Consider the following 24,342-nt stretch of genomic DNA (forward strand, 5'->3'; position numbering starts at 1 on the left):
CCAAACAAAGCAAAACCCCACCACAAACAAAATACTTCCCCTAACAGACCTGCAATAGCTAATTAAAAGATGTAGAAAAAGAAGCAACTGACAATTGCAAAAGATTTCTCCAATGTACCTTTTTAACCAAAAAACTAGAAGATCTTTGTGGATAAAATGACAAATATTTTCCTGAAAAATTAGTTTTATGCTGTGGTTTGAAAGACTCAATATTTAATCTAAAGATTCAATGCAATCCCAAGAGTATATCCTAATGCAATATTCTGTCAGATTTGACAACTCAATCCTAAAAGCAGTATGTTAGAGTCAAGAGTAACCAGGAAAGAAGTTGAGAGTATTTTTCCCTATTGATGATAAAACTTATTACAAATCTATCATAATCAAGACAGAGAAGTCATAGCACTGAAAGACATAAATAGAAAATGGAGCCGAAAAGAGAGCTCAGGCATGGATCCTCACACATAGAGAAGCTTGACATACAACAGTGCAGCAAAGACCGACTATTCAGTAACCCGCGCAGGGACATCTGGTTGTCCATCTGGGTAAAAAAGGTTGCTATGTTATACCAAATGCAAAAAAGAAACGGTAAGTGGACTAAAGACCTAAACATTAAAAAGCAAAAACCCCAAATTTTAAGAAGAAAATACATGAGCATCTTTGTGACTTTGGAGCCAACAAATGTTTCTAAATAATATTTAAAAAGCTCAGACCATAATGGGATAGAAATACATCAGAACTTACAACCTTTTGTATAGTAAAAGGTACCCTAAGTAAAAAAGACAAGCCATAGCCCAGGAGATATCTGCAACCCAAGTAACAAAGGATTAATACCCAGATATAGAAAGAACTTTAATAAGAAAGGAACACCAAACCTAAAAAAAGAATGAATATTTACAGGAATTTGCAAAAGAGAAAAGCTGAAAGTCCATTAAGCATCCAAAAACCGTTCAGTTACCAGGGAATAGAAATTAAAATAATGACATGTATTGTACATGCTTCATGTTGGCAAGAAGGTAGAGAAAGGAACATACTGTTAGGAGGACAATGGATGGGCAGAACCATTTGACCCATTGTCCACTTTGGACAGGATTTTCATGGTATCAAAATTGGAAACTTGCCCATACCCTATGATCTTTCAATTCTACTTATAGCATCTATCACCAACTAGTGAGAGAAACTTGTAGTCTGACTTACACAAAAGGAAACTCATAGAATGTTTATGGCAACATTGTTGGCAAACGCAAAAAATGGGAAGCAATTTAAATGTCCATCGATAGGAAAATGGATAAATTTTAAATGAGTTTTTATACAATAGACTACCATAGAGCAGTGAAAATGAATGAATTAAAGGTATATGAAGGGTGCCTGGGTGGCTCAGTTGGTTAAGCAACTCCCTTCAGCTCAGGTCATGATCCTCGAGTCCCAGGATGGAGTCCCGCATTGGGCTCCCCTGCTCAGTGGGTAGTCTGCTTCTCCCTCTGACCCTCTCTCTTCTCATACTCTCTCTCCCTCTCTCATTTTCTCTCTCAAATAAATAAATAAAATCTTTTTGGGGTGCCTGGGTAGCTCAGTGGGTTAAAGCCTCTGCCTTCGGCTCAGGTCATGATCCCAGGGTCCTAGGATCGAGCCCTGAGTCGGGCTCTCTGCTCGGCAGGGAGACTGCTTCCTCCTCTCTCTCTCTGCCTGCCTCTCTGCCTACTTGTGATCTCTATCTGTCAAATAAATAAATAAAATCTAAAAAAAAAAAAATTAAAAAAATAAATAAAATCTTTTTTAAAAAGGTATATGAAAACAAGACATGAGGCTGAATATAAATATAAGGCAGAATGATGCATTATGTAAAGTTTAAGAACTTTAACACAAAAAAGCTATATGTAGCTTATGGATAAAAACATACATGGGAAAACTATAAAAAACTTCAAAAGAATGATAAATACCCAAGTCATGGTAATAATTTTGTCTGGTGAGGGAGCGCAGGGTCACGGGAGGCAGGAGCAGAGGCAGAGCCTCTAGCTATATCTGTAATGTTTCTTAGAAAAATAACTAGAATACACATGGCAAAATGTCAACATATGATAAAGCTAGCTTGTGGAATACACGGGGGTTTTGTGTTTTCCTCCACGCTATTGAGTATGTTTGAAATATTTCGTTTTCTAAAGTCAGAGAAGCTTACAATTACACATCTAGTTAACGGCAAAACTGGGATTTAGCCTTAGGTAGTCTAACTGCTGAGCCTTACTATCCTATGTTGTTTCTCTGAAATCGGCACACATATGACAACATATGTGTGCATATGTATAGGTACACTGCATATATGTATGGTGATGTATATGTCATAGTTAGCTATTACATGGCACATCAAAACCAATAGTGGCAGCTATTATGACTATTTATATTAGTATTTGTTATTTATATTAGCACATTTGTAATTATATATTTATGTACATGTAACATGTCTATTCTTCATTAACAGCCACACCTGTTAAAAGACACAGGTAAAAATAATCCTAATAATGTATTTTACTTACCTCAATATATCTGAAATCATGTCATTTCAGTATGTAACCAATCTGCGAATGGACTAGGGATGTAGTTCACATTCTTTGTGTCAAGCTCCATAATCAAGTGTGTGTTTCATGCTAACCACACATCTCACTTCACCCTTGTCACGTTCCCGGCATTCAGTAACCACATGTGGCTGTTGGCTCCAATGTTGGGCACTGCATTTCTTGAGTGATTAGTAAGACGAAAAGTATTGCAGAAAACATGCCAGTTGAGGTGAGTCGGGGAAAAGCAAAGGCAACAGCACGCTCAGATAGAAAATCACTGCATCGCGGGAATGGGGGAGACGTACTTTAGGTTTAGGGAACAACTTTCTGAGTAGGTAGCTTTTGAGCCGAGACCTGAAACGTGAGCCCACCGCAAAACAAGACAGAGGAAGCACTGTTGCTGAAATCCTACTGTGCGAGGTGCTCTGTTTTATAATATGCAGACAAGAATGTTCTTCAAGAATTGCTCTGTGCCAAAAGAGGGCCTTTGATACTAATAAATATATGAATAAAATCCAGTAGCAGTCCTCAAAATAAACTAAGACTTTTGGTTCTTCTTAAACAATAAGGGTTACACAGAGCATCAAACCCTTTTCTGAATAAATATTCTTCTCTGATGAAATAACAGATGACACATGCATGACCTGTATTGCATTTGGATACCAATGAAACTTTACATAATATAACGTAAGTTATCTAACTGTTTCTGATCGGTATGCTCAGCTCACCTTTGGGCCTTGTACTCCAACTCCCACTGGTCCTCTAGGACCTGTAGCTCCTGTCTGGCCTACTTCTCCCTAGTGAGGAAAGAGTATTTGAAGAGGATGTCATTATAGCAGCAAAATAAAAATAATATATTCCTGCTTTAAGAGCTAAGCGCTCTCTTGTATCAACAAAATAAGATAAAACAGAGCTTTATGTGTTCAATTCATATATATGTGTTCAAATATATACATAATAGATAGATGTTATATTATTGACATTAATACAATATATAGTAATATAAAACATGAAAAAATATTTTTAATATATACTATTTCAGTATATGTTTGTCTATAATTCAAATATATGTATTTGCCTAACATCCCTTCAGGTGGATGGAGTTTTATCAAATTTGAATATATAATGGTCTGGCTTAAAATATAGGGTAGGTAGAGGCACCTGGGTGGCTCAGTCAGTTAAGCGTCTGCCTTCAACTCATGGTCCCATGATCTCAGGGTCCTGGGATGGAGCCCCATGTCAGGATCCTTGTTCAGTGGGAAGACTGCTTCTCCCTCTCTCTCTCTGCCCCTCCCCTGACTTGTGCTTTCTCCCCCCACCTCACTCACTCTCTTTCTTTCTCAAATAAATAAATAAAATCTAAAAAGTTATATATAGGCTAGGTAGCATACTCAAAAGGTGTAGGGCACCTGGAAGATAGGCAGTTATATCCCACAACAACTGAAATTGACACATGAGAACCAGAATGAGTGTGAATCAAGAGCACTATCATAAGCAGAGAGAAAAACCTGAGCTTCCAATGATGAGCCCAATACAAAAATCTCAACGACAGTAACATTCTGCCGCTGAGCTGCTTCTTACATGGCTATCTCTAAGGAGTGTGCTGGAAGGTGACTACTGTCAGAGCAGTATTTATTTAACAATGGTTAGTGATCATTGGAAGCAACATTAAGGACAGTTTGTTAAATAAGAAGGGCCATGCCTCTCCCTAAGGGATAAATAACAGTTTTAATTTAGGACATAAAATGATTCCCACATTCAGAGATGATTTTTCTTTATTTTTGATTCCATCTCTTCAATTAAATGTGTCAGGAGGTAAGCCTACTGTGGGACAGTTGGTGAGAATGGATTAGCCAGCCCACAGGTAGCCTCTACTGTGAGAAGAGGATCCCTTGAAAAAAAGTAATAAAGAAAACAATAAATTAAGTTTGTCTAAATAAATGCTTCTAAAAGTATGAAGAGTACATATCACATTAACTAAACCATCAGAAATATTAGTACCATTTTGCATTCAGTAGAAATCTGATTTTTAAGTTCATTTCATCTGCTGTTTTCCCAATGCACTAGCTACTGACCAGGAAATAGCAATTAGACCATAAATATATTAAACTCTGCTCCCATTCAGAAATTTACCTTGGAACCAGGCGAGCCTTGTCCTGGAGGTCCTTGTGGACCAGGTGGACCCATAGGACCCTGGATTCCCTTTAAAATAAAATGTTTAAAAATAAAATTAGTGAAATTAAGAAATTTGGATAAAAGTGGTTTCAGACCCTTTAACGTGAAAATGGAGTTCACATCCATCATATATTAGTCATACTCAGTATTTGCTAAATGGCATGGCAGAGGCTGCTAGTGGAACCATAATATGCATTCTCCCCTTCTTCCATAGTAAGAGAATTGCAGCTCACCTGCGTGGCTGCCTAGAATAATGACCATGTTTCCCAGTTCCTGGTGCAGCCAGGTGTTGCCGTATGGACTGGATTCGCGCCAATGGGATACAAATGGAAGTGAGGTGTACAATTGCTGATTCATAATAAAGGAAGAGGCATGCCTTCCCCTCCCCTATTCCCCTTCGCTGAAGTGAAGACGCAGTGGCTATTCTGGATCATGTGGGTGAGGAAAACACCCTGAGAAGGACAGACACCCAAGAACGAAGATGGAACCTCTGAAGACCCTGATGAACAGGGACACCATGCCAACTTGGAGTTCCAAATCAGACAAAATTCCTTCTCGTTAACCTATTTCACATTTCAGTCCCATGCAGACAAACCTATAGTCTACCTGTCTCAATCACAATATACCAGGATGTTAAATCAAAGGTTTGACCTTAGGCTCTAAGAAGCTAGTCTGTAGACACCGAACTGAAGAATGTCCAAACACTAAATTCCCACATTGTGGGTATAAAAAGGGGAAGGAGATAGGATTAATAAGTTCTTCTTTGGAGAAGGTAATCTTATAAAGTGTTTTCTTTGAAGAAAGTGGGAGGGGTTTGGGTTGCTTCTCTCTTTACTGCATTCTAGAAAGAGCTTCGGTGAAACCACTTGTTGGCTTTATTTCTGCCTTGGCAACACAAGGGACCTGCGTCTGACTCGCACCTGCGAAAGCTAAAATGGATGGTGATGGCCGAGAGAGGGCTGGGGTTGAATCAGCCCATCTATCCAGGGTTGGTCAGGGCAAAGGTCATGCAAGGTTTTTTTTCTGTGGACTAGATAGACTCTAGGTGAGAGACAGGGTTGGCCTGGAATCGTTGGAATCCTGTCCGAGAGGACCTGGAGGAGCAGTGGAATTCCAACAGAGAGAATCAGTATAGAATAGACTGCCAGAAAAACAGAGGCTGATGGGGAGAAACAGCTGGAGGAAGAGAGTCCATCATCCATGTCCCAAGAGTGGCAGTCACAGGAGCAATGCAGGAGCCCCACAAGGAAACTCACTGTCAAACATCTGTCAAGACTAGAGGATCCAAAGCCATGTGACAATAGATAAGCCAAGAAAGAACCTCTGTGGCCTCCCCCTCTACTCTCATCCTTGATTCGACCTGGCAGGGATGAGAAGCACATTCCTTCCCACGGACCGCAGGTTCTCCCTATAGCTCATACCAGATAAATGAAGATTTAAAGGAAAATTAATATATTGATTAGATAATTTTCATTATATAATTGAAACCGTGAGTTACAACTTAGAGGTAACACTATAGCTTTTTATTTCCTAAAAGTGATAGGAAAAGTTTGTAACTTGTTGGTATTTTCTTCCTGCAGGAAGAAAAAGAAAAAGCTTTCCCCACTGAAAAATATTTAAAGGGTTGATGAGGAAAGACTAAAATTTTGTTTTGCTCACACCCCACGAGCCATGATTGTGTAAATAATGGTGACAGATACATGATTATTTTATTACAAGTGGTATCCCCTTTTTTCCAGCTGAAAGATACAACTGTTTGTTTACTTTTTAATTATAAATATCATTTTCTCTTGTTAATGAAGATGAACCTGTCTAAACAGTTTAATAAAGCTAAGGTTATTATGAGAAGGAATCATAATGTTGTTATTAGAAAAAATCTTTTACATTCACCTGTAAGTAATATGATATGCAAAAAGGAACCAAAAAAATTCAGAGATCCATGCATATATGTGTGCACACATGTAAATGTGGTTATTTTTATTTTCACTCCAATTTATAACAGAGTTGAAGTGGTCAAGCCTCCAAACATTTCATGAAAATCTGCAGGCCCCTCGAGGCATATTAACAACATGTTCCTGAAAACAGGAGCTCCCCCAAAACAGATGAGTGGGGGAAATCATTTCTGTAAGAGAATTAGCAAGATCTAATAACAACAGTAATTCAATGGGTAAACATGTCAAATTAAGGATAAGAAAAATGAATAACTATATAAACAGAGGTTACATTTAAGTAGGAATTAAACCATTTGTCTTAAAAGGGCAAACAAATTCCTTTCTTGTTCAGAGTAGTTTAGAAATGATGCATTCTATTCAGTCTCCTATCCAGTAGGGGTCAGCTCCCTATGGTCACGTCTACCTTAAAAATTATTTTCTCCTGGAAATTTGGAGAGAAAGAAGTAAGAAAACAAAAGAAGTCAAAGAGATTTTTTTTAAAGCTGAAAAACAACAACCGCCACCAAGAACCAGCATTAAAGGCAACAGGAAGTTGCAGGTGGGAGGTCCAGAATTTGCAGACCATCTGGAAAGATTTGGCTTTCTTTGAACCTCATTTTCAGCCCTATAGTGGTGACTCAGCACCAGGACCACAAGACCCAGGACTGTCCAGCCACTTCCAGGATCAGAACATAAGCCTGGCTGAAACCAGCAAGAAAACTGCAAAGTCTGAGACTGCCTGGTGCTATACCCAAACCACAGTCCTTGCATAATCAAAACATCCAGCTCTTAATTATTATCTAAACAGTTATAAAGAGACTTATCTTGCCTTTTCCTGCATCTTAATCCTCCTAATGTATTACCACTAGGATCTCTATCAAGAGAAAGGCAATAGAAAAAGGAGAAATATCCAACTTTGTTGTTGCTTGGATTAACAACAACAACAACACTAATTAATTTCAAGATGGTTAGAAATAAAGTCAGAGTTAATGTCAACAATGAGATTTGGAATTATCTCTCTCTCTCTCTTTTTTTTTTAATCTTCTTTTCCCACTGTCCTAGATAAAGGAAGCACTATTCATTCTCTAGGCAACAGAATAATTCACACCTTAATCATAAATCTTAGTCAAACTGTCTACTTTCTATGTAGGAGGACAGTCAGCATAAATTTGGATTTGTTCATCACTTTGATTAAACGAGATTCTGTAGGTAGATAGTACTGTTACATTATCTTTATATTATTTAGATCTAAGAAAATTGCCCTTTTCCAAAAGTTATGGTCATGAGTGTAGAGACATCCTCAGAGAGCTTTCCTTCTTTCTGACCAAGAGAAGCCAATTGTCGTTGATAAACCTTATCTCTGATTTGCTTCCGTTCAGTAACAGTGCCCTTTAAGTTCAATAGTTACCTCTGATTCTGGTCCTTGTTTTAAGTTTAATACTTTTTTTAGATTGGTCCATGGCTAGGGGGTGGGAAATACTACTCCCTTGCCATTGGAAGAGAGTGAGATTTAATCATTCGCAAAGCCTTAAGGGGAAAACACACAAACCAACAGATAAATAAACCACTGCTCCTAAGGAAACCTAAAAATATAAAATCACTCTCAAACTCTTATCCTATTAATTAGGCATGTCTGTTAAAAGTCAGGGCCCCAAGAAACACACATTTTATTTTTTTAATCTTTGGAAGTTCTAAAAAATAAAATCTCACAGAATCATTTTTTCCTTCCCTACATTCACTTTTGGTTGTATATTCCATTGTACTTTGACTATCAAATATACTCATAGGTGTTTGCAGGACTGGCTTTCAGTGAACACCAGGACTCGGTCAGAGTGCTCTGTACCAAATGGAAAGAGAGAAAGCTCTGATTACCTGTTCCCCTTGACTCCCGATTCCAGGGATGCCCATTGGTCCCTGGGGTCCCACAGGTCCCAAATCCCCCTGTAGAGCAAATAAATCAGAAATATAACAATAAACCTCATTCTTCCATATTTTTCTAATCTTGAATTATGCTGAATTAAAATCTATCTATACCATAAAGGGATTCAACATAAAAAGTTAGAAAGCTCTATTTCTTTACAGTTTATAGTTCAAATTTGCCAAAAGAGTGAATGATATTTTCACTGTGTAGTCTTCACTGGTGAATATTAGGACCAGTTTATATTTATCAATCATTTTTCTCACAAGGACCAAAAATTCCCAAATGGTTGTTATAATGACACAAACACTTCCTATTAGGATTATAGTAGAAATATTTAAAAGTCTAATATTCATAGGGTCCAAGAAAGTCAGGACTTGAGAGAGAAATGTGTGACTGTTTTCTGAATACCTTTTCCTCTCCACATCTTGCTAAGATACAGTTTAAAAATTAAGAAATTATCTAAGGTAAATGCAACAGAATTAAGGAATCTCACCTTTTCCTTCCATGTAAATTTGGGAAACAAAGTGAGTTATCAGTAAAAAGAACACTATCATTCATTCATTCTTTGTGTCTTTCAACAAATACTTGCGAGTGCCCATTATGTGCCAGGAAATCTTCCAAATGCTGGGGAAACAACAGTGACCTAAACAGCCAAAAATCTCTCTTCTTACAGAGCTTACATTTTAATAGGAAAAATCAGAAGATAGTAAACAAGATAAATAGATAAAATAAGTAATATGTTGAATAAGGGTAAGTGCTAAGGAGAACAATAAACCAGGGAAAGTGGAGAAAGCTACAGTTTTGCATAAGCTGGACAGGGATGGCCTCACTGAGGAGAGGGAAAGAACCAGGTAGAATCACAGAAAAAAGCACTTTAAGCAGATCTAACATCCAGTGCAAGAACGACACCTAGCATATCTCGGAACAGCGAAGATACAAAGAGATGCATGTTTTATTTTTTATACTTTGAAGAAGGTTCCATGCCCAATGTGGGGTTTGAACTCACAGCCCTGAGATTAAGAGTCATGTGCTCTACCAACTGAGCTAACCAAGCATCCCAGACATTTAAATGTCAGTTGTATTTAGGCTCCATCAGGATCCATGAACTTGTTCTTAAACAGCTGGACAGTAAACATTTTATTCTTGAGGGCCATACTAAGGTCTCTATCATAAGTCAAGAATGCTGCTTTGGTCAAGCAAAAGCAACCACAGACAATATCTAAATGCACAGATGTGCCTGTGTTCTAAAAACACTATTTCTGGGGCACCTGAGTGGCTCAGTGGGTTAAGCCTCTGCCTTCGGCTTAGGTCATGATCCCAGGGTCCTGGTATCGAGCCCCGTGTCTGGCTCTCTGCTCAGCGGGGAGTCTGCTCCCCCCCATACCCCCGCCTGCCTCTCTGCCTACTTGTGATCTCTGTCTGTCAAATAAATAAATAAAATCTTTTAAAAAATAAATAAAAATTAAAAACACTATTTCTGAAAATAAAAAAACCAGCCCCATGGTTTGCCAATGTCTGGGCTAAATAAATGTTTTTATGAACAAAACCGTATCATTAGATCATACTTCACATAATATTAGAGGAACCTGGGTGGTTCAGTCTGTTAAGCATCCAACTCTTAATCTCAGCTCATGTCTTGATCTCAGGATCGTGAGTTTAAGCCCTGTGTTGTGCTCTCTGCTTAGCGTGGAATCTGGAGGAAAGAAAGAAAAAGAGAGAGAGAGAGGGAAAGAAATAAAGGAAGGAGAGAGAGAGAAAGAAGGAAAGAAAGGAAGAAAGAGAGAGAGAAAAAGAGAGAGAGAAAGGAAGGAAGGAAGAAAAAAAGGAAGGAAGGAGCAAGCAAGCAAGCTGATCCCATCATTAAGACATGCCCTGGAATATGCTTCTTAGTGTTTTACCTTGTGTCAACTCCCAGTCTAAATAAATATCTTAGAAGGAAAAATGTACCGGACTCAAGTTCTAGTTCAGAGCTGGATTATTCTGATTCAGAATTGGATTGTGTGTTACATGGCAGGCCCTGTGCTAAATGTTTTTCATGCTTTATCTCACTCAGTCCTCACAAGAACCCTCTGAAAGTAGGCATCCCTATCTTTCAGATGAGGTTAAGTACCTTGTATCACACAACCGTTAGATGACAAGGGCAAGATTCAAGTTCACTCTCTCTGACTCCAGAACCCACTCATAACCACTATTCTGCAAATATTCAATGAACACATAAGAAGGATCCTCTTTTGTGCATTATTATATACATTTAATATCTGTATCAAAACCACTTCTTTGTGTTTTACTAATTACGTATTTTAAGAGCCCTTATCTTATCACTTGAATTACACCAAAGTGCTTAAATCTAATATTATATAGAAAAGAAGGGGAAAGGAAGAGAGAGAGAAGGATAAGGATTTGGTGAGGGAACAGCAAATGAAAGCCTTGTGATTACTATGTGATAATGTCCAATATTTCAATGTATTTTCTTTGCATAAGCTCCAGGTGTAAAAGCAAAAATGCCATGACGACAACACCTGAAAAAGTTAATTGACTAAACTCATAAAACAATAGATCTGTTGTACTTGGTTCTCACTGCTCCAAAGGAAGAAAGAAAGTCTTATGTATTTTTAGGGTATTTTTGAGCTGGAACTGAACTGTTTGAATCAAGAACTATATTACTACTAAAATTTGTATAATTCACTATTTACCAGTATCTCTGCTATTTAAGTACAGATGCCTAAGAGAGACAGCTTCCAGTAAATAAAAGAAATAAGTAATTCAAAATCTATACACAACACCTATAATCATGAATATAAATCATTATTCTAATGTAATGTAATGTGATGATATGCTTAGAGATTAACATATAAATGACTCCAAATGGATATGAGGTCTAACAGCATCCAATCCAAAGTCAACCCCTACCTTCTTAGACATGTCCGCAAATCACCTAACAAAAGCCCAAATCCTATAAAAGAAATCTTTCATCTTCTTTCTGAGTAGTGATAGGTTCCCCATAGTCTATGGCCTCCCTCATAGCAATGAAGCTATAAACTGAACTTTGTTCAACTATAGGTGGATCCCTTTTGGTCCTTGTTAGAGAGCATCAGTGCTAGTTTTCTTGAATAAGTCCTCCTATTTTAGTCCCATTTTAAGGTAATATTTTTTGAGCAAACATCTAAGGATGGACATACACATTCTGTAATGGGGTCAAGCCAATACACTTTTAAAAACTACTTTCTTTACTAAGAAGAGGTCTGTTTTGCTATTGTTCGACTTTAAAGCTGCTTAGTTGAAGATAGTTTTACTGGGAGTCAAAAACCCAAATAAATGAGACATTACTGTAAGTAAACATGAAGGAATATTTTTGATCATAATTCATCCTACATAATAATATACCTTGCATATACTTGATTTATAATTAACTGGATACCTGCGGGATATGGTCATTAGGCTGAATACAGTCCATAAATGTAAATGCATAAAGAACAATGGACATAAATAATTTTATTGGCATCTTTCCTATTGTGTACTCTATATGCAGTACCTTGTCCCCTTTGATTGACAGGCCTTGTAATCCTTGTGGGCCAATTGGTCCTTCAGAGCCTTTTTCACCCTGAAAGCGTGTGGGAAAAATATCAGCATATTAATAAAAGTCAGGATTTAAAAAATAGTTGAAGCATCAAAAGCATCCAAATGCACTGCTCATTACAAATGGATAATTCTAGCTGACCCAAACATTTGTAACTTGCAAAATGTATATAGTTTTAATACTCCTATACGGAAAAGAATCTGTCCAAACAGAATACATACACAGCATCACTAAAGTTGGAAAAGAGCTCCATTCCTGATAGAAATAGCTGGAAATGGGGGCCCTAACTAATCATATTGTACAACAAACTGAATCAATTCTCCATTTCCTTAACATTGTTTGACTAGATTCATCACAGAATGAAAACTTTCTCTCATATTAGCATATGAACTAATACTTGCTAATATTGAGTTACTCACTCAATGCTTTATATCATACTTTATAAATGTTCATTGGAAATTTGGTTTTAAAACAATTCATAGAAAATCTTCTTGGATGTGCTCCTAAGTCACACAATCTATGTGAATAGCTCTGGTTATAATGTAATCTCGATGAAGTCATGACATTTTGTGCATTTGTGTGAAAAATAAACCATATAACTAATTAGGAATAGCATTCATTTCATGAGTTTATTTAAACCTAGAGAACATCAGAGAACACTTGCAAGAAACCTAGGAAAATGGAAAATATACCTTTAAGTACCTCTTTATTCATAACTTATTTACTTCAGCTCTACATCATTGGAAAGTAAACCCAAATAGCACATAGAGAAAACGCCCATTGACCCTGCTGGATGGGGAATGAAGAATTGTGACTAATGGGTTCTTCTGATAATTACCACAGAGTATAATCACATAAGTTGACCCTAAAGTAACGCTGAATATAATGGATTCTTTCTGTGACGAGATGCAGGGCGGTGCAGTGCTGTGGGTTATTATGAGTGAGACTGTGTCATTATGATGTACAGTTGAACCTGTCACTAAGACTCGCCCTCAGTCTGCTTCTTAGTCTTTCACTTATTCACTTCTCATTTACTTATTTATGTTAAAAATCCTCACAGGTTATAAAGAGAAATAACCTTGGCTATTTGAATTTCCTGGGTTGTTTTGACTACACATAAACAGAAATTTATTATATCACACACACACACACACACACACACACACACCCTCAAGAAATTATGTATTAAAAAACTTACTGAAATGTAGCACTAACTGCTGGCCTGTCTTCTGATAGTGATACTCTGGCTAGGTCAGGGCATTTGGACTGTCCCCTTTATCCTACAGATTATTATTCCCTTTGATGTTGACAAATTAAAGTTATTCAGTTAACAAGGGCCTCTTTTAAAATCCAAGCCCGTAGTCATTCACAGCTTAGTATAAATTAGGTTTTAACTAATTGATCTCCCTGTAGTCGAGATTCAGGTTTCTCACAGAATCCATATTCTATATGGATCATGGCTGAAGAGGATAAGAATGAGATGATATTTTAGAGCATGAGGATGGCGGGAGAAGGCCAGATCTTAGTAACCTGACCAAACGGCTGAAGTAGAAGTTCTTGGACGCTTAGAAAATAGCATGTGCCTCTCAGGGCAGTGTGTGTGTTCACATGCACGTGTGTTTGGGAGAAAGAATTTAGAAAAGAAGGGGAAAGGATCGCAAAATGTATTCTTGCTTACTCTGAAATGTTGTTGATGCTGCCCAAAGTGTCTTGGAAAATCATTTCCTGTGTGGTCTTTGGTAGATGCGGGGAACCAGCCTAGACCATAGGTCCAGCAAAGTACAGCCCTTACAGATACCACACTGCTCACACGGCCTAAAATATTTATCATCTGGCCCTTTACAGAACAAGTTTGCCAACCTGTCCAGAGGAACTTGAGTGCCCAGAATTATACATGGGAAGCAGTAGAAACATTTAAATCCTCAATTGCCAGGTAAAAGGTATGTTTCTCACAGCATTTTGCCCCTTATGATAACAAGGTAATTCCTGTTCTGTCCTCCCACCTGTATTTCTTTCTTATTATACTAATGGCAATATGATTACAAACTGGTTTATTAGATTCTTATCTGTGTTTCACAAAACAAAGCAGTGAGGAAACTTCTGGCATTGCTATGCTCCATAACTTCTCTTCTGGACACGAAGACACTGCTTATCACTGTGGTTTAAGGACTACAAAGTAAGAGAGCTTTCTTCTTTCATACACCATAATTATATGAGGTAAAAATCTGCCAAATAGTTATTTATAACTGCAAATTTCACTAGAGTTTCATGCTAAGGGAAATGTACATATTCCTTTATTTAATGGGGTGAAGATGGTCAAGAAAATACTTACTTCTGATAATTGGCTAGGACACATTTTTTTAAAGTTGGAAATCATGACCATGCAAGGCAAAGCATTTTTTTCATAGTACAGAAGGTATTGTTACCTTTGGCCCTGGAAATCCTTCTCCTGGTAAGCCCCTCTCTCCTGGTGCTCCCTCAGGACCACGGGGACCCTGTGTAGAAGAGGGAATGAGGAGCAGGAAAAGAGAGAGGAAGAGAGAATGGGGGGGGAGGGGCGGCGAGAGAAGGGAGAAGGAAGGAAGAGACAAGTGGTTATATTTTGGTTCACACTGGATGCGGTGATATAGTCCTACTTAAGTTATTAGTGGGAATCCTTCTAGTAAACTCCACACTGATTAGTAGAATCGTAGAGTGGTGAAGAATAATATTGCCATTGCATAGCTCTTTCCACTTAATTAGCACAAGATGTTCTATTCTCGTGTCCTCAAATTAGAGGAAAATGGGAATTAAGCGATGCTTCAGAATAAGGATTAGGAGATAGATCCTCTGAGGAAAGTCTAAAAATCTAGGGCTGTGTGGTCTGGACAAGGTTGCAGAGTGATTAAATAATTGAAAATTATCAGGGGAGCTCCGTGAAGAAATCAGTGCACAGCTGCTTGAAAGCACTGAATTCTGTTTACACATCTTTAATTTCTATCCTGATACATTTGGATTCAAACTTGAATTCTTTCAAGGACTGCTGGACTCCGCTGGAGGTTTATGTGCAAATGGGAATCTTGATAGCATCATTCAGGGGCAGCACAGTTTTCGATCTCAGTGATTCAAATTAAGAAGTTCAGGTAACTTGCTCAGAAGGGCACTCAGAAAGGTGACAGCTTCCCACAGAAGGAAAGAAAAACAAGAGTCTTGGGCTTTGAAGTGGACAGGCAGGAAACATACTAGTTGAAAAATAAAAGACAACAGCAAGATATTCACTTGAAGTAGGAATTTTTAAAAGGCTACAAATTCTCCCTCTCTTTATTCTTGGCCAGAAGTTCACAAAGCAAAAAAAAAAAAAAAGAAGAAGAAGAAGAAGAAGAAACTAACAAGAATCTTAGAAGCACAAACTGGAGCTTTTCCTCTGAGGGATCTAAAAAGATATTTAGGGTTTGCTTGGCAGGGAAGTGAACCTAAGATGATATAAAGTCTACTGAGTTGCCCAGAAACTCCAAAGCCAGCACACTGCCGACACTCTAAACGATCTGGGGCTCAATATGCAATCATCCAGGGTAATCTGAGAGGTGATTTCTCAGGAAGCCTTGTAGCAGACGTAGGATGCAACATTTATTAATCAGTGAACGATCATAGTTTTAGATCTGTAAACAAGAAAGCTAATTGTATCCCATGTTAATTTTTTTGCCTTTCCCTAAATATTATATTTTAAAGACAGTCTTCTTCAGTATTTATACATTACCCATTTCATAAAAACTTTAATTAAAGGAAAAAGCTGACATTTAATTCCATTTAAATTGCTATGCTGATGGGAAACGTAGCTTTTAACAACCCAGGACCTTCATCAAAGCACTAATATCCGTGACAGCTTGCTCTAATGTTAGAGCGATTAACTAGCGGAAAAATAAATAAAAGCAGGAAAACTAGATTGCAAACTAAAAAGGCAAGTGCCTAGTTAACATCATGTAATTTAACAAACAAACAAAAAATTGACAAATTATTCCTCTTTCCCAATGATAAAATGAATGAAAATAACACAATTTACATTAAATGCGAAGAAGTATTTTTCCAGTTCACTCAATTTTTTTTCCCATTCATTCAGCAAATGCCTAGTGGGTGCAAGGCACTGTGCTAAGTTCGAGGAACGGCAGATAGACCTGCTCCTTTGTCTCACAGAGCTTACAGTCGTTCATGGTAATTGAAAGCATATTATTATGGTGTCATATGGACCAGGGTTCAAGTCCCAGCTCTGTTGTGTGCTAGCAGCGTGATCTCCAACAAAGAATTAAATCTCTCTAAAGTTCAGCATCCTCATGATAATGGTGGTAACAACAGCACCTACCTCATATTAACAGGTGTTAATACAAGGAGTAGATCAGAGAGACTTAAAGCTTTTACATACTGAGAACTCAATAAATATCGGCTATCACTGTCAAAATTATTTTACTTGAATCTTGTGATTGCCAAGAATGTCCTTTCAGGGCATGTTTATGAATAGGGTAGCCTCAGAGTGAATGGTTTACGGGAAGCAAAATGGCAACATGGAGAATGGGCCGCTGCACAGCATCAACACCAAACTCTCCCTCCATCCCTGCATTTGCAGAGTCGACTAGCCAAGGTAAGAGAAGACAATGGTGGCTTTGAGGAGCCGTGTGTTTCACACTGTTGAGAACAGAGAACTAATGCTCATGAGCAATCACTTAAAGGCATTAAAAAAAAAAAAAGCAGTGAATCAAGGTTTAATTACTATGAACTAATGTCCCACATCATCAGTACATTCTCATATTTTCCAGCTGAACAGAAGGGAAGATGAGAAAAAGCAGGTACTTGGGGTGGATACTGAGGGATTCTTTTTAAAAGACAGAAATGCTTCCATAAAAAACTCATGGTGTCCTTTTCAAAAGTCATGAGAAGCAATCATAATTATCGCAGTCTTATCTGACTACTCCCGAATGCCTCTAATAAACAAAAAGCAAAAAACAAAAAACACGACCTGGAAACCACTTGAAATCATTCAAACAAACAAAAAGAACTTTCAGCAGAACCTTTTTCAGTCCCAAAGTAAGTCTTTATGTTACTTCTTTTTTTTTTTAAGATTTTATTTATTTATTGGACAGAGAGAGATCTCAAGTAGGCAGAGAGGCAGGCAGAGGGGGTGGGGGAAGTAGGCTCCCTGTGGAGCAGAGAGCCCGATGTGGGGCTCGATCCCAGGACCCTGAGATCATGACCTGAGCTGAAGGCAGAGGCTTAACCCACTGAGCCACCCAGGCACCCCTCTTTATGTTACTTCTAAGTAATTAAAAACTTGCAATGTCAGGTTTTTATTATGACAGTTTGGTGCAAAACATTTTCATACATTACTTGCGATCTGCCCCACCCTTGTTATGATTTCAGTTCCCAATTAAACCACAGGCATCACAGTGTCACTCTGAGTTGTATAATTGTGGCTTCGAAAGTAAACAAGAACTCCATGTTCTAGCAGTATTGTGAAAACTCTCTAGCTACAAACAAAAAGGAGAGTAATACAAATTTTTCTTTAACATGAATTTTAAAGGCATACTGGAGGCCCAAAAATAAATAAATAAATAAATAAATAAATAAATAAAGGCACCCTGGGGTGGTACACATAGAAGCTGATGCTTGGGGCTACCCTGGGTGGAAGAGTGTGGTTGTGTGGCGGAAATACATCGAGAAAATCTAAGAGGGAGAACCAGGAACAAGGATTTTGGCTCACTCCATGGAAAGTAAGGAAAGATTTAAAGCTGAGATAAAGCTCATAAACCTAGGCTCTGTGCTGGACATAGAGCCTGCTTAAGATTCTCTCTCTCCCTCTGTACCATACTACTCCTATGCGCATGCTTGCTCTCTCTCTCTCTCTCTCTCAAAAAGTCTATGATCAGTGCATTATTCGTAGGATTAGGTGCCAATACAGATGATATCTTAAGCTTGTTAGCTAAGAAGACATGTGTTAAAAGTTCAATAACCTGGGTGGCTTTGTTGGTTAAGCATCTGACTTTGGCTCAGGTCATGATCTCAGGATCCTGGGATCCAGCCCCGCATGGGCCATATCAAGCCCCACATGGGCTTCATTGGCCCCCCAGTGGGCTCAGCACTCAGCAGGGAGTCTGCTTGTCCCTCTGCCTCTCCCACACCTTGTGTACACGTGCTCTCTCTCTCTCAATAAATAAATATCTTTTTTTAAAAAGTTCAATAACCATATATACATACATGTAGATATATGTATATATACATGTGTATATAAAAATACACACATATGTATAATACATATGTGCTTTCTAATCAGATTTTTAAAATATTGACTTTTGAGCGCTATTTATATAATCTCAATATAAATCCTTCATCAGATATGTGGTTTGCAAATACTTTTTCCTGGTTGGTAGCTTGTCTTCTCAAACTTTTAACAGAGTCATAGAACAAACATTTCCCACTTTCCAGGAGTCCAACTAATCAACTTTTTTCTTTTTTGGATCATGTTTTTCATAATATGCCCAAGAAACCCACCAAGCCGCAGGTCCCAAAGATTTTCTCTTATGTTTTATTCAAAAGTTTTATAGTTGTACATTTCACATTTAAGTCTGTGAGCCATTTTGAGTTAATTTTTTATAAAATGTGTGTGAAACTTACTTAAATTGAGGTTCATTTTCTTGGTGTATGGATATCCAATCGACCCAGCACTATTTGCTGAAAAAGTTATCCTTCCTCCATCAAATTGTTTTTGCACCTTTATCAAAAAATCAGTGTGTGCTCTGTATCTGGATTCTCTATTCTATCCCACCGATCATATTTCTATGATCTACCAGAACTGCACAATCTTGATTACTACAGTGATGTGAATAAAATACTTTCCTCAAATTTATTCTTTTTGCAAAGTGTTTTTAACTATTCTAATTCCTTTGACTTTCCATATAAATCTTAAAATAACCTTTTCTGTATCTATACAAAATTTTACTAGAATATTTAAAAGACTTACATTAAACTTTATATCAATTTAAGGAGATTGACAGCTTTATGATATCACGTATTCAATCCATGAACATGGTGTGTCTCTCAATTTATTAAATATTCCTTTATATTATTCATTAGTGCTTTGTAGTTTTTAGGATACAAGTCCTACACATGTTTTATTAGATTTTCACCCAAGTATTTCTATTTTTTAATGACTATAAATGCTATTACATTTAAAATTTTTATTTCTAAGTGTCTGTTACTAGAATATAGAAATAAAATTGATTTTGTTTGTTCTTTGTATCTGTGGAGTTGGTTTGGCTTTTTTGTTTTTAAGGCTCCACATATAAGAGAGAGCAAATAGTATTTGCTTTTCTCTGACTTCCTTTAGTTAGTATAATGTCTTCAGAGTCCATCATGTTGCAAATGGCAAGACTTCATTCTTTTTTATGACTAAATAGTAAACCATTATATATTTATATATATATGTATATACATATATATAAAAATGATATCTATATCCAATAGTATTCAATTATATTTTATATATATATATATATATTTCTTTATCCACTTATCCATCAATGAACATTTAGTCTGATTCCCTATATTGGCTATTATGAATAGCAATGAACATGGGAGCGCATAAATGTTTCCAAGTTAGTGCTTTTATTTTCTTTGAATAAATACCCAAAAGTGGAATGGCTGGATCATATAGTAATTCTATTTTTAATTTTTGAAGAACCTCCATATTGTTTTCCACAGTAGCTATAAAATTACATTTCCACCAACAATGCATGAGGGGTCTCTCTTCTTCACATCCTCAACAACACTTGTTATTCTTGTATTTTTGACAATAGCCATTCTAACAGGTATGAAGTGATACCTCATTTTGATTTTGCTTTGCATTTTCCTGTAACTAATGATGTTGAGCATCTTTTCATGTACCTGTTGGTCATCTGTACACCTTTGCAAAATATCTATTTGAGTCTTCTGCCCGATTTTTAATTGAATTTTGTTGTTGTTATTATTGAGTTGTATGAGTTCTTTATATATTTTGGATATTATCAGATATATGATTTGAAAATATTTTCTACCATTCAGTAGATTGTCTTTCTATTTTATTGAGGGTTTTCTTTGATGTGCAGAAGCTTTTTAGTTTGATATAGTCCCAACTTGTTTATTTTTTATTTTATTCCTTTTACTTTGGGTATTTAAGACATCATTGCTAAGACTTATATCAAGGAGCTTACTGCTTAAGTTTTCTTTTAAGAATTTTATAGTTTCAGGTCTTACATTCAAGACTCAAATCTATTTTGAGTTAATTTTTGTATATGGTATAAGATAGTGGTCCAGTTTACCCAAGACCATTTATTAAAGTAAGACTCTCCTTTCCCCATTGTATATTCTTGGCTTCTTGGTTGTAAATTAATTGACAATACGTGTATGAGTTTACTTCTGGGCTCTCTGTTCCGTTGGTCTGTGTCTGTTTTTGTGCCAATACAATACTCTTCTGATTGCTATAGCTTTGTAGTATATTTAGAAATCAGGAAGTATGACGCCTCCACCTTTGTTCCTCTTTCTCAAGGTTGCTTTGGGTATTCAAGATCTTTTGTGGTTCTATACAAATTTTAAGGTTGTTTGTTCTGTTCCCATGAAAAATGCCATTGGAATTTTGAAAGGAATTCCATACAATCTGTAGATTGTTTCAGGTAGCATGGACATTTTAACAATATTAATTTTTCTGATCCAATCCAGTTGTTTTTATATGTATCTCAGGGGGTAACTTACTGTTATTTTCTGGGAGAATAATGATTACTTGAAAAGTTAAGAGCATTTCTATACTAGGATAGTCATGTTTTATTCATTTCTTCTCCAGATCTCTTTTGATAGAAACACTTTTATTCTCTTCTGCAAAAATAGTAAACTTCACAGCTACATAGGCTAGAAGCTGCAAATAACACAGGTATTACCTGTCTACCTTTACCAGTCCTAGCTTGAGAGTATACTCATAAGCTAGGTAATGAGCAACGTCCTTATTCTCAATGTTTTTCTCATAGCTCCAGGAAAGTTGGTACAAAGTATAGACCTTAGGTCTAAATCCAGTTCTCCTACCCCCAGGAGATTTTGACACATGAGATCTCTTTTCTTCTTGGACAAGCTGATTAATCTTGTAAGAGATTTCAGTAAGAGACAGCCAGTTGTACATATCATGTGTGGGGGGGGGGGTTCTATTTCAAGTGTTATGGAAAAATAACACTCGGATCTGGCCCTTGCATAATTATTATCTTTTGTTATCCCAAAAGATGCAACATGGGCTTAATTTAACCATTTAGTCTAAGCACAAAGGGCACATAAGAATTATATTTGTCCTTTTTATTCCGTCTAGAGTTTCTTGCTACTTACTGGCTGGCCTGGCTCCCCAATGCCAATCGGTCCTGGAGCCCCTGTTCTTCCTTCCTGACCTCTTTCCCCCTAAGAGAAAGAAATAATCAAGTGAAAGTTTGAGTTTTTAGATAAAGAATATACATAGCACAAGATACTCTGGAGATTTCAACAAAGATATATTCCAAAATACTCAAGCTTTTCACATTCATAAAGATAAAAAAAAACATTCTGGAGGAGGAGAAATAGCTTGAATTTAAGTGAACAAATTACTCTAAAATGCTCATCATCCCTTCTTGTGTAAGGGCAACACACCAATTTTAGCTTTCAGAAACTATTGTGTGTGTAGCAATTGGCAGGCTGGACTGCATTAGATTCCTTTGAGTTCACTGAGAGGACCAAGCTAACAAAGCTTGTGCTGCTCCCTGCTCCTCTCACCACCATTCTGGATTGCCACCTCTCCTTGTCCCCACCCTGTTCCATTTTACCCCTCCTTTCAGTTCCATTTCACCCTTGATCTCCTTCAGAATCTTTGCCCAATTGCTCTGCCGATACAAACTCCACCTTCCCTGGAGTCTCAGCATGCTTATTGTTTCAACGCTATCCATGGTGATACTTGATGATACCAGAATAGCCTTTTTTGTACTGCTCTCTGTCTTAGTCCTGCACCAAAGTCTTACTGTCCCAATGATGTAGAAAAGCCATTTAAAGTAAGCACTTATACTGTGTGACATCCTGCATGATGCACCCAGAGCACTCCGGGGGGTTGGGTGTCATAGTACTTTCTAGTTCCCTACAAACCTTTCTATCAACACCTACCTATTCAGTGTTATGTCTTTCTGGTTTCTGCCCCCTCTCTGCTTCTTTAACATGAACAGGTGATAGTTCATATGTTAAGATATTTCACATCCCAATATCACTTTTGCATTTACATTTTGCATTTAAATTTAACATTTAAATTCCATGAAAACTCAACAGAACTAGATGTACGTTGGCAAGAGGGTGGGCATTTGGAGACAAGACAAATTTTTCATTTCCATCCAATAAAAAAATTACATTGATTATTCTTTTGGTAACTGCCCCAGTGTCCAAGCCAACCACCCAGACTGTAAATACCTTCTACAGGCAGCCTCCTTGTCTCTAGAGGGCAAAGCTGAGCAGAGTTCACATCACAGCTTCCCCAGCCCCTGCAATAAATTCAGTACTCATCAATGGGGAAAAAGACAAGAATTGTTACCTTAATTCCTTGCTGTCCAACACCAGGGGCTCCTGGAGGACCATAAGGACCAGGGGGACCTGGTTCACCCTGGAGGAAGAAACAGTTACACATTAGGTCAACTCAACAGTATTTGTTCAACAGCTCTTAGATGTATAGTGATGCGGTAGGAGCTTTGAGGGCAACAGTGAAATCTAGGACATAGTCACTGCCCTCAAATTGCTTACAATCCAGCTGGAAGGACAATATAGACCCAGGATTGAATTAACCACTACACACAGTGGGCACAATATCTAGGGTCCATGAAAATGTTTCCATATTGATGTTTAAAATCAGAATAAAAAATTAAAAAAATAATAATGAATATATAACAATGAATCCAGTCTGGATCAAATTTGTCTTTCTCCCAACTCAGTTGTGATATATAATTTTTAACATTGTTTTATGGAGAAAGAAGCCCCCAAAAACAAAAGTTTTAGGATCCTGCAGCCCTGACTTGTTTGCTCAACAGGTTTTTATTATGTGCTTCTGACAGACACCTTTGTTTCCTACCCAATGACCATCCCCTCTCCTCTTTCTTTTCCTGCTATTAGAAACCTGACCTGTTCACATCCACAGAAAGGTCTTTACACTCAGGGCTGTAGGATGAATGGTAATTGGTTCAATGGAAGTCTAGAATCTCCTTTCCTTTGCCACTGTTTGGCCTTGTGGCTCAGTTCCAACAAATGAGATATGGGGATATTCAGCACAAAGAGAAAGAGATATGATAGCTGTCTTGTAACCACGAGATAACAGTCTCTCAGACGACTGCCAACCATTGCAGAGGACTATGCAGAAAAACATTTTGAAGTGTCCTAGCTCCAGAAAACCTCACTGAACTTGATCAAACAAAACCTTATTGAGCTACCTGCCTTCAAACCTTCTGTTTACTAAACAACAAGAATTCTTACGGTGTAAGCCACAATTAATGAAGATGTCAGTTACGAGAAGCCAGAAGCAGCATTTTCAGTTAATAGTCTGCTATGTGGCAGGCCCGTCCTAGAATTCAAGCATCACAGAACTAAATGAGACAGAAGCACTCAAACTTCTACATTTCACAGGTGAGGAACCTGAGTCCCAGAGAGGTTATGTGGCCTGCCCAAACTCACACCTCAATATCATCCACAGGTACATGGCAGGTTTCTCAAATTTCCAGTCATGTGGCATGTTGACAGGGGAAAGGAGAGTGACTATTGATTACAGTTTCTTTTTTTTTTTTAATTTTTCCTGTTTACCAAAATAATATACCTTCATTACAGAAAATTTGCCATATATTGAAAAACATGCACACAGAGAAAATTTTAAATTATCTATCTATAACTACTACTAATTTCTGGTGCATTTCCTTCTAATTCTTTATGTACACATATACCTCTAATTTATGTGAAGGAAGATTTCTGAATACTCTCTTGTTTGAGTTAATAAATCCTTGGTATTTAAATTTTCATCCAACTTAGAGATTTTTCTTTCTCTTCATCCTTATATTAATCAACAGTAAAATGAGATGAGAAGTTGAGACAAACCTTCTCCAGATTGAGGGGAACAAAAGAATTTTCACCAATGTGAAAGCCTCAGTTTTCCCTGGAGGC

The 24,342-nt window shown here is 37.4% G+C and overlaps 1 protein-coding gene across 1 annotated transcript in view; it reads right to left on the bottom strand.

Annotated features, from left to right (window-relative positions):
- COL28A1 (collagen type XXVIII alpha 1 chain) overlaps positions 1-24,342 on the bottom strand; it is a 154,153-nt gene that overhangs the window by 90,139 nt on the left and 39,672 nt on the right. The window contains exons 11-17 of the mRNA XM_080818277.1: positions 22,736-22,804; positions 21,520-21,588; positions 14,580-14,648; positions 12,109-12,177; positions 8,528-8,596; positions 4,683-4,751; positions 3,278-3,346 (exon numbers count right to left, since the gene is read on the bottom strand). Coding sequence (XP_080674403.1) covers positions 3,278-3,346; positions 4,683-4,751; positions 8,528-8,596; positions 12,109-12,177; positions 14,580-14,648; positions 21,520-21,588; positions 22,736-22,804 — 483 coding nt within the window. The remainder of the gene's footprint in view (positions 1-3,277; positions 3,347-4,682; positions 4,752-8,527; positions 8,597-12,108; positions 12,178-14,579; positions 14,649-21,519; positions 21,589-22,735; positions 22,805-24,342) is intronic.

Source organism: Martes martes, assembly GCF_963455335.1.
Source record: "Martes martes genome assembly, chromosome: 11".
NCBI lineage: Eukaryota > Metazoa > Chordata > Mammalia > Carnivora > Mustelidae > Martes > Martes martes.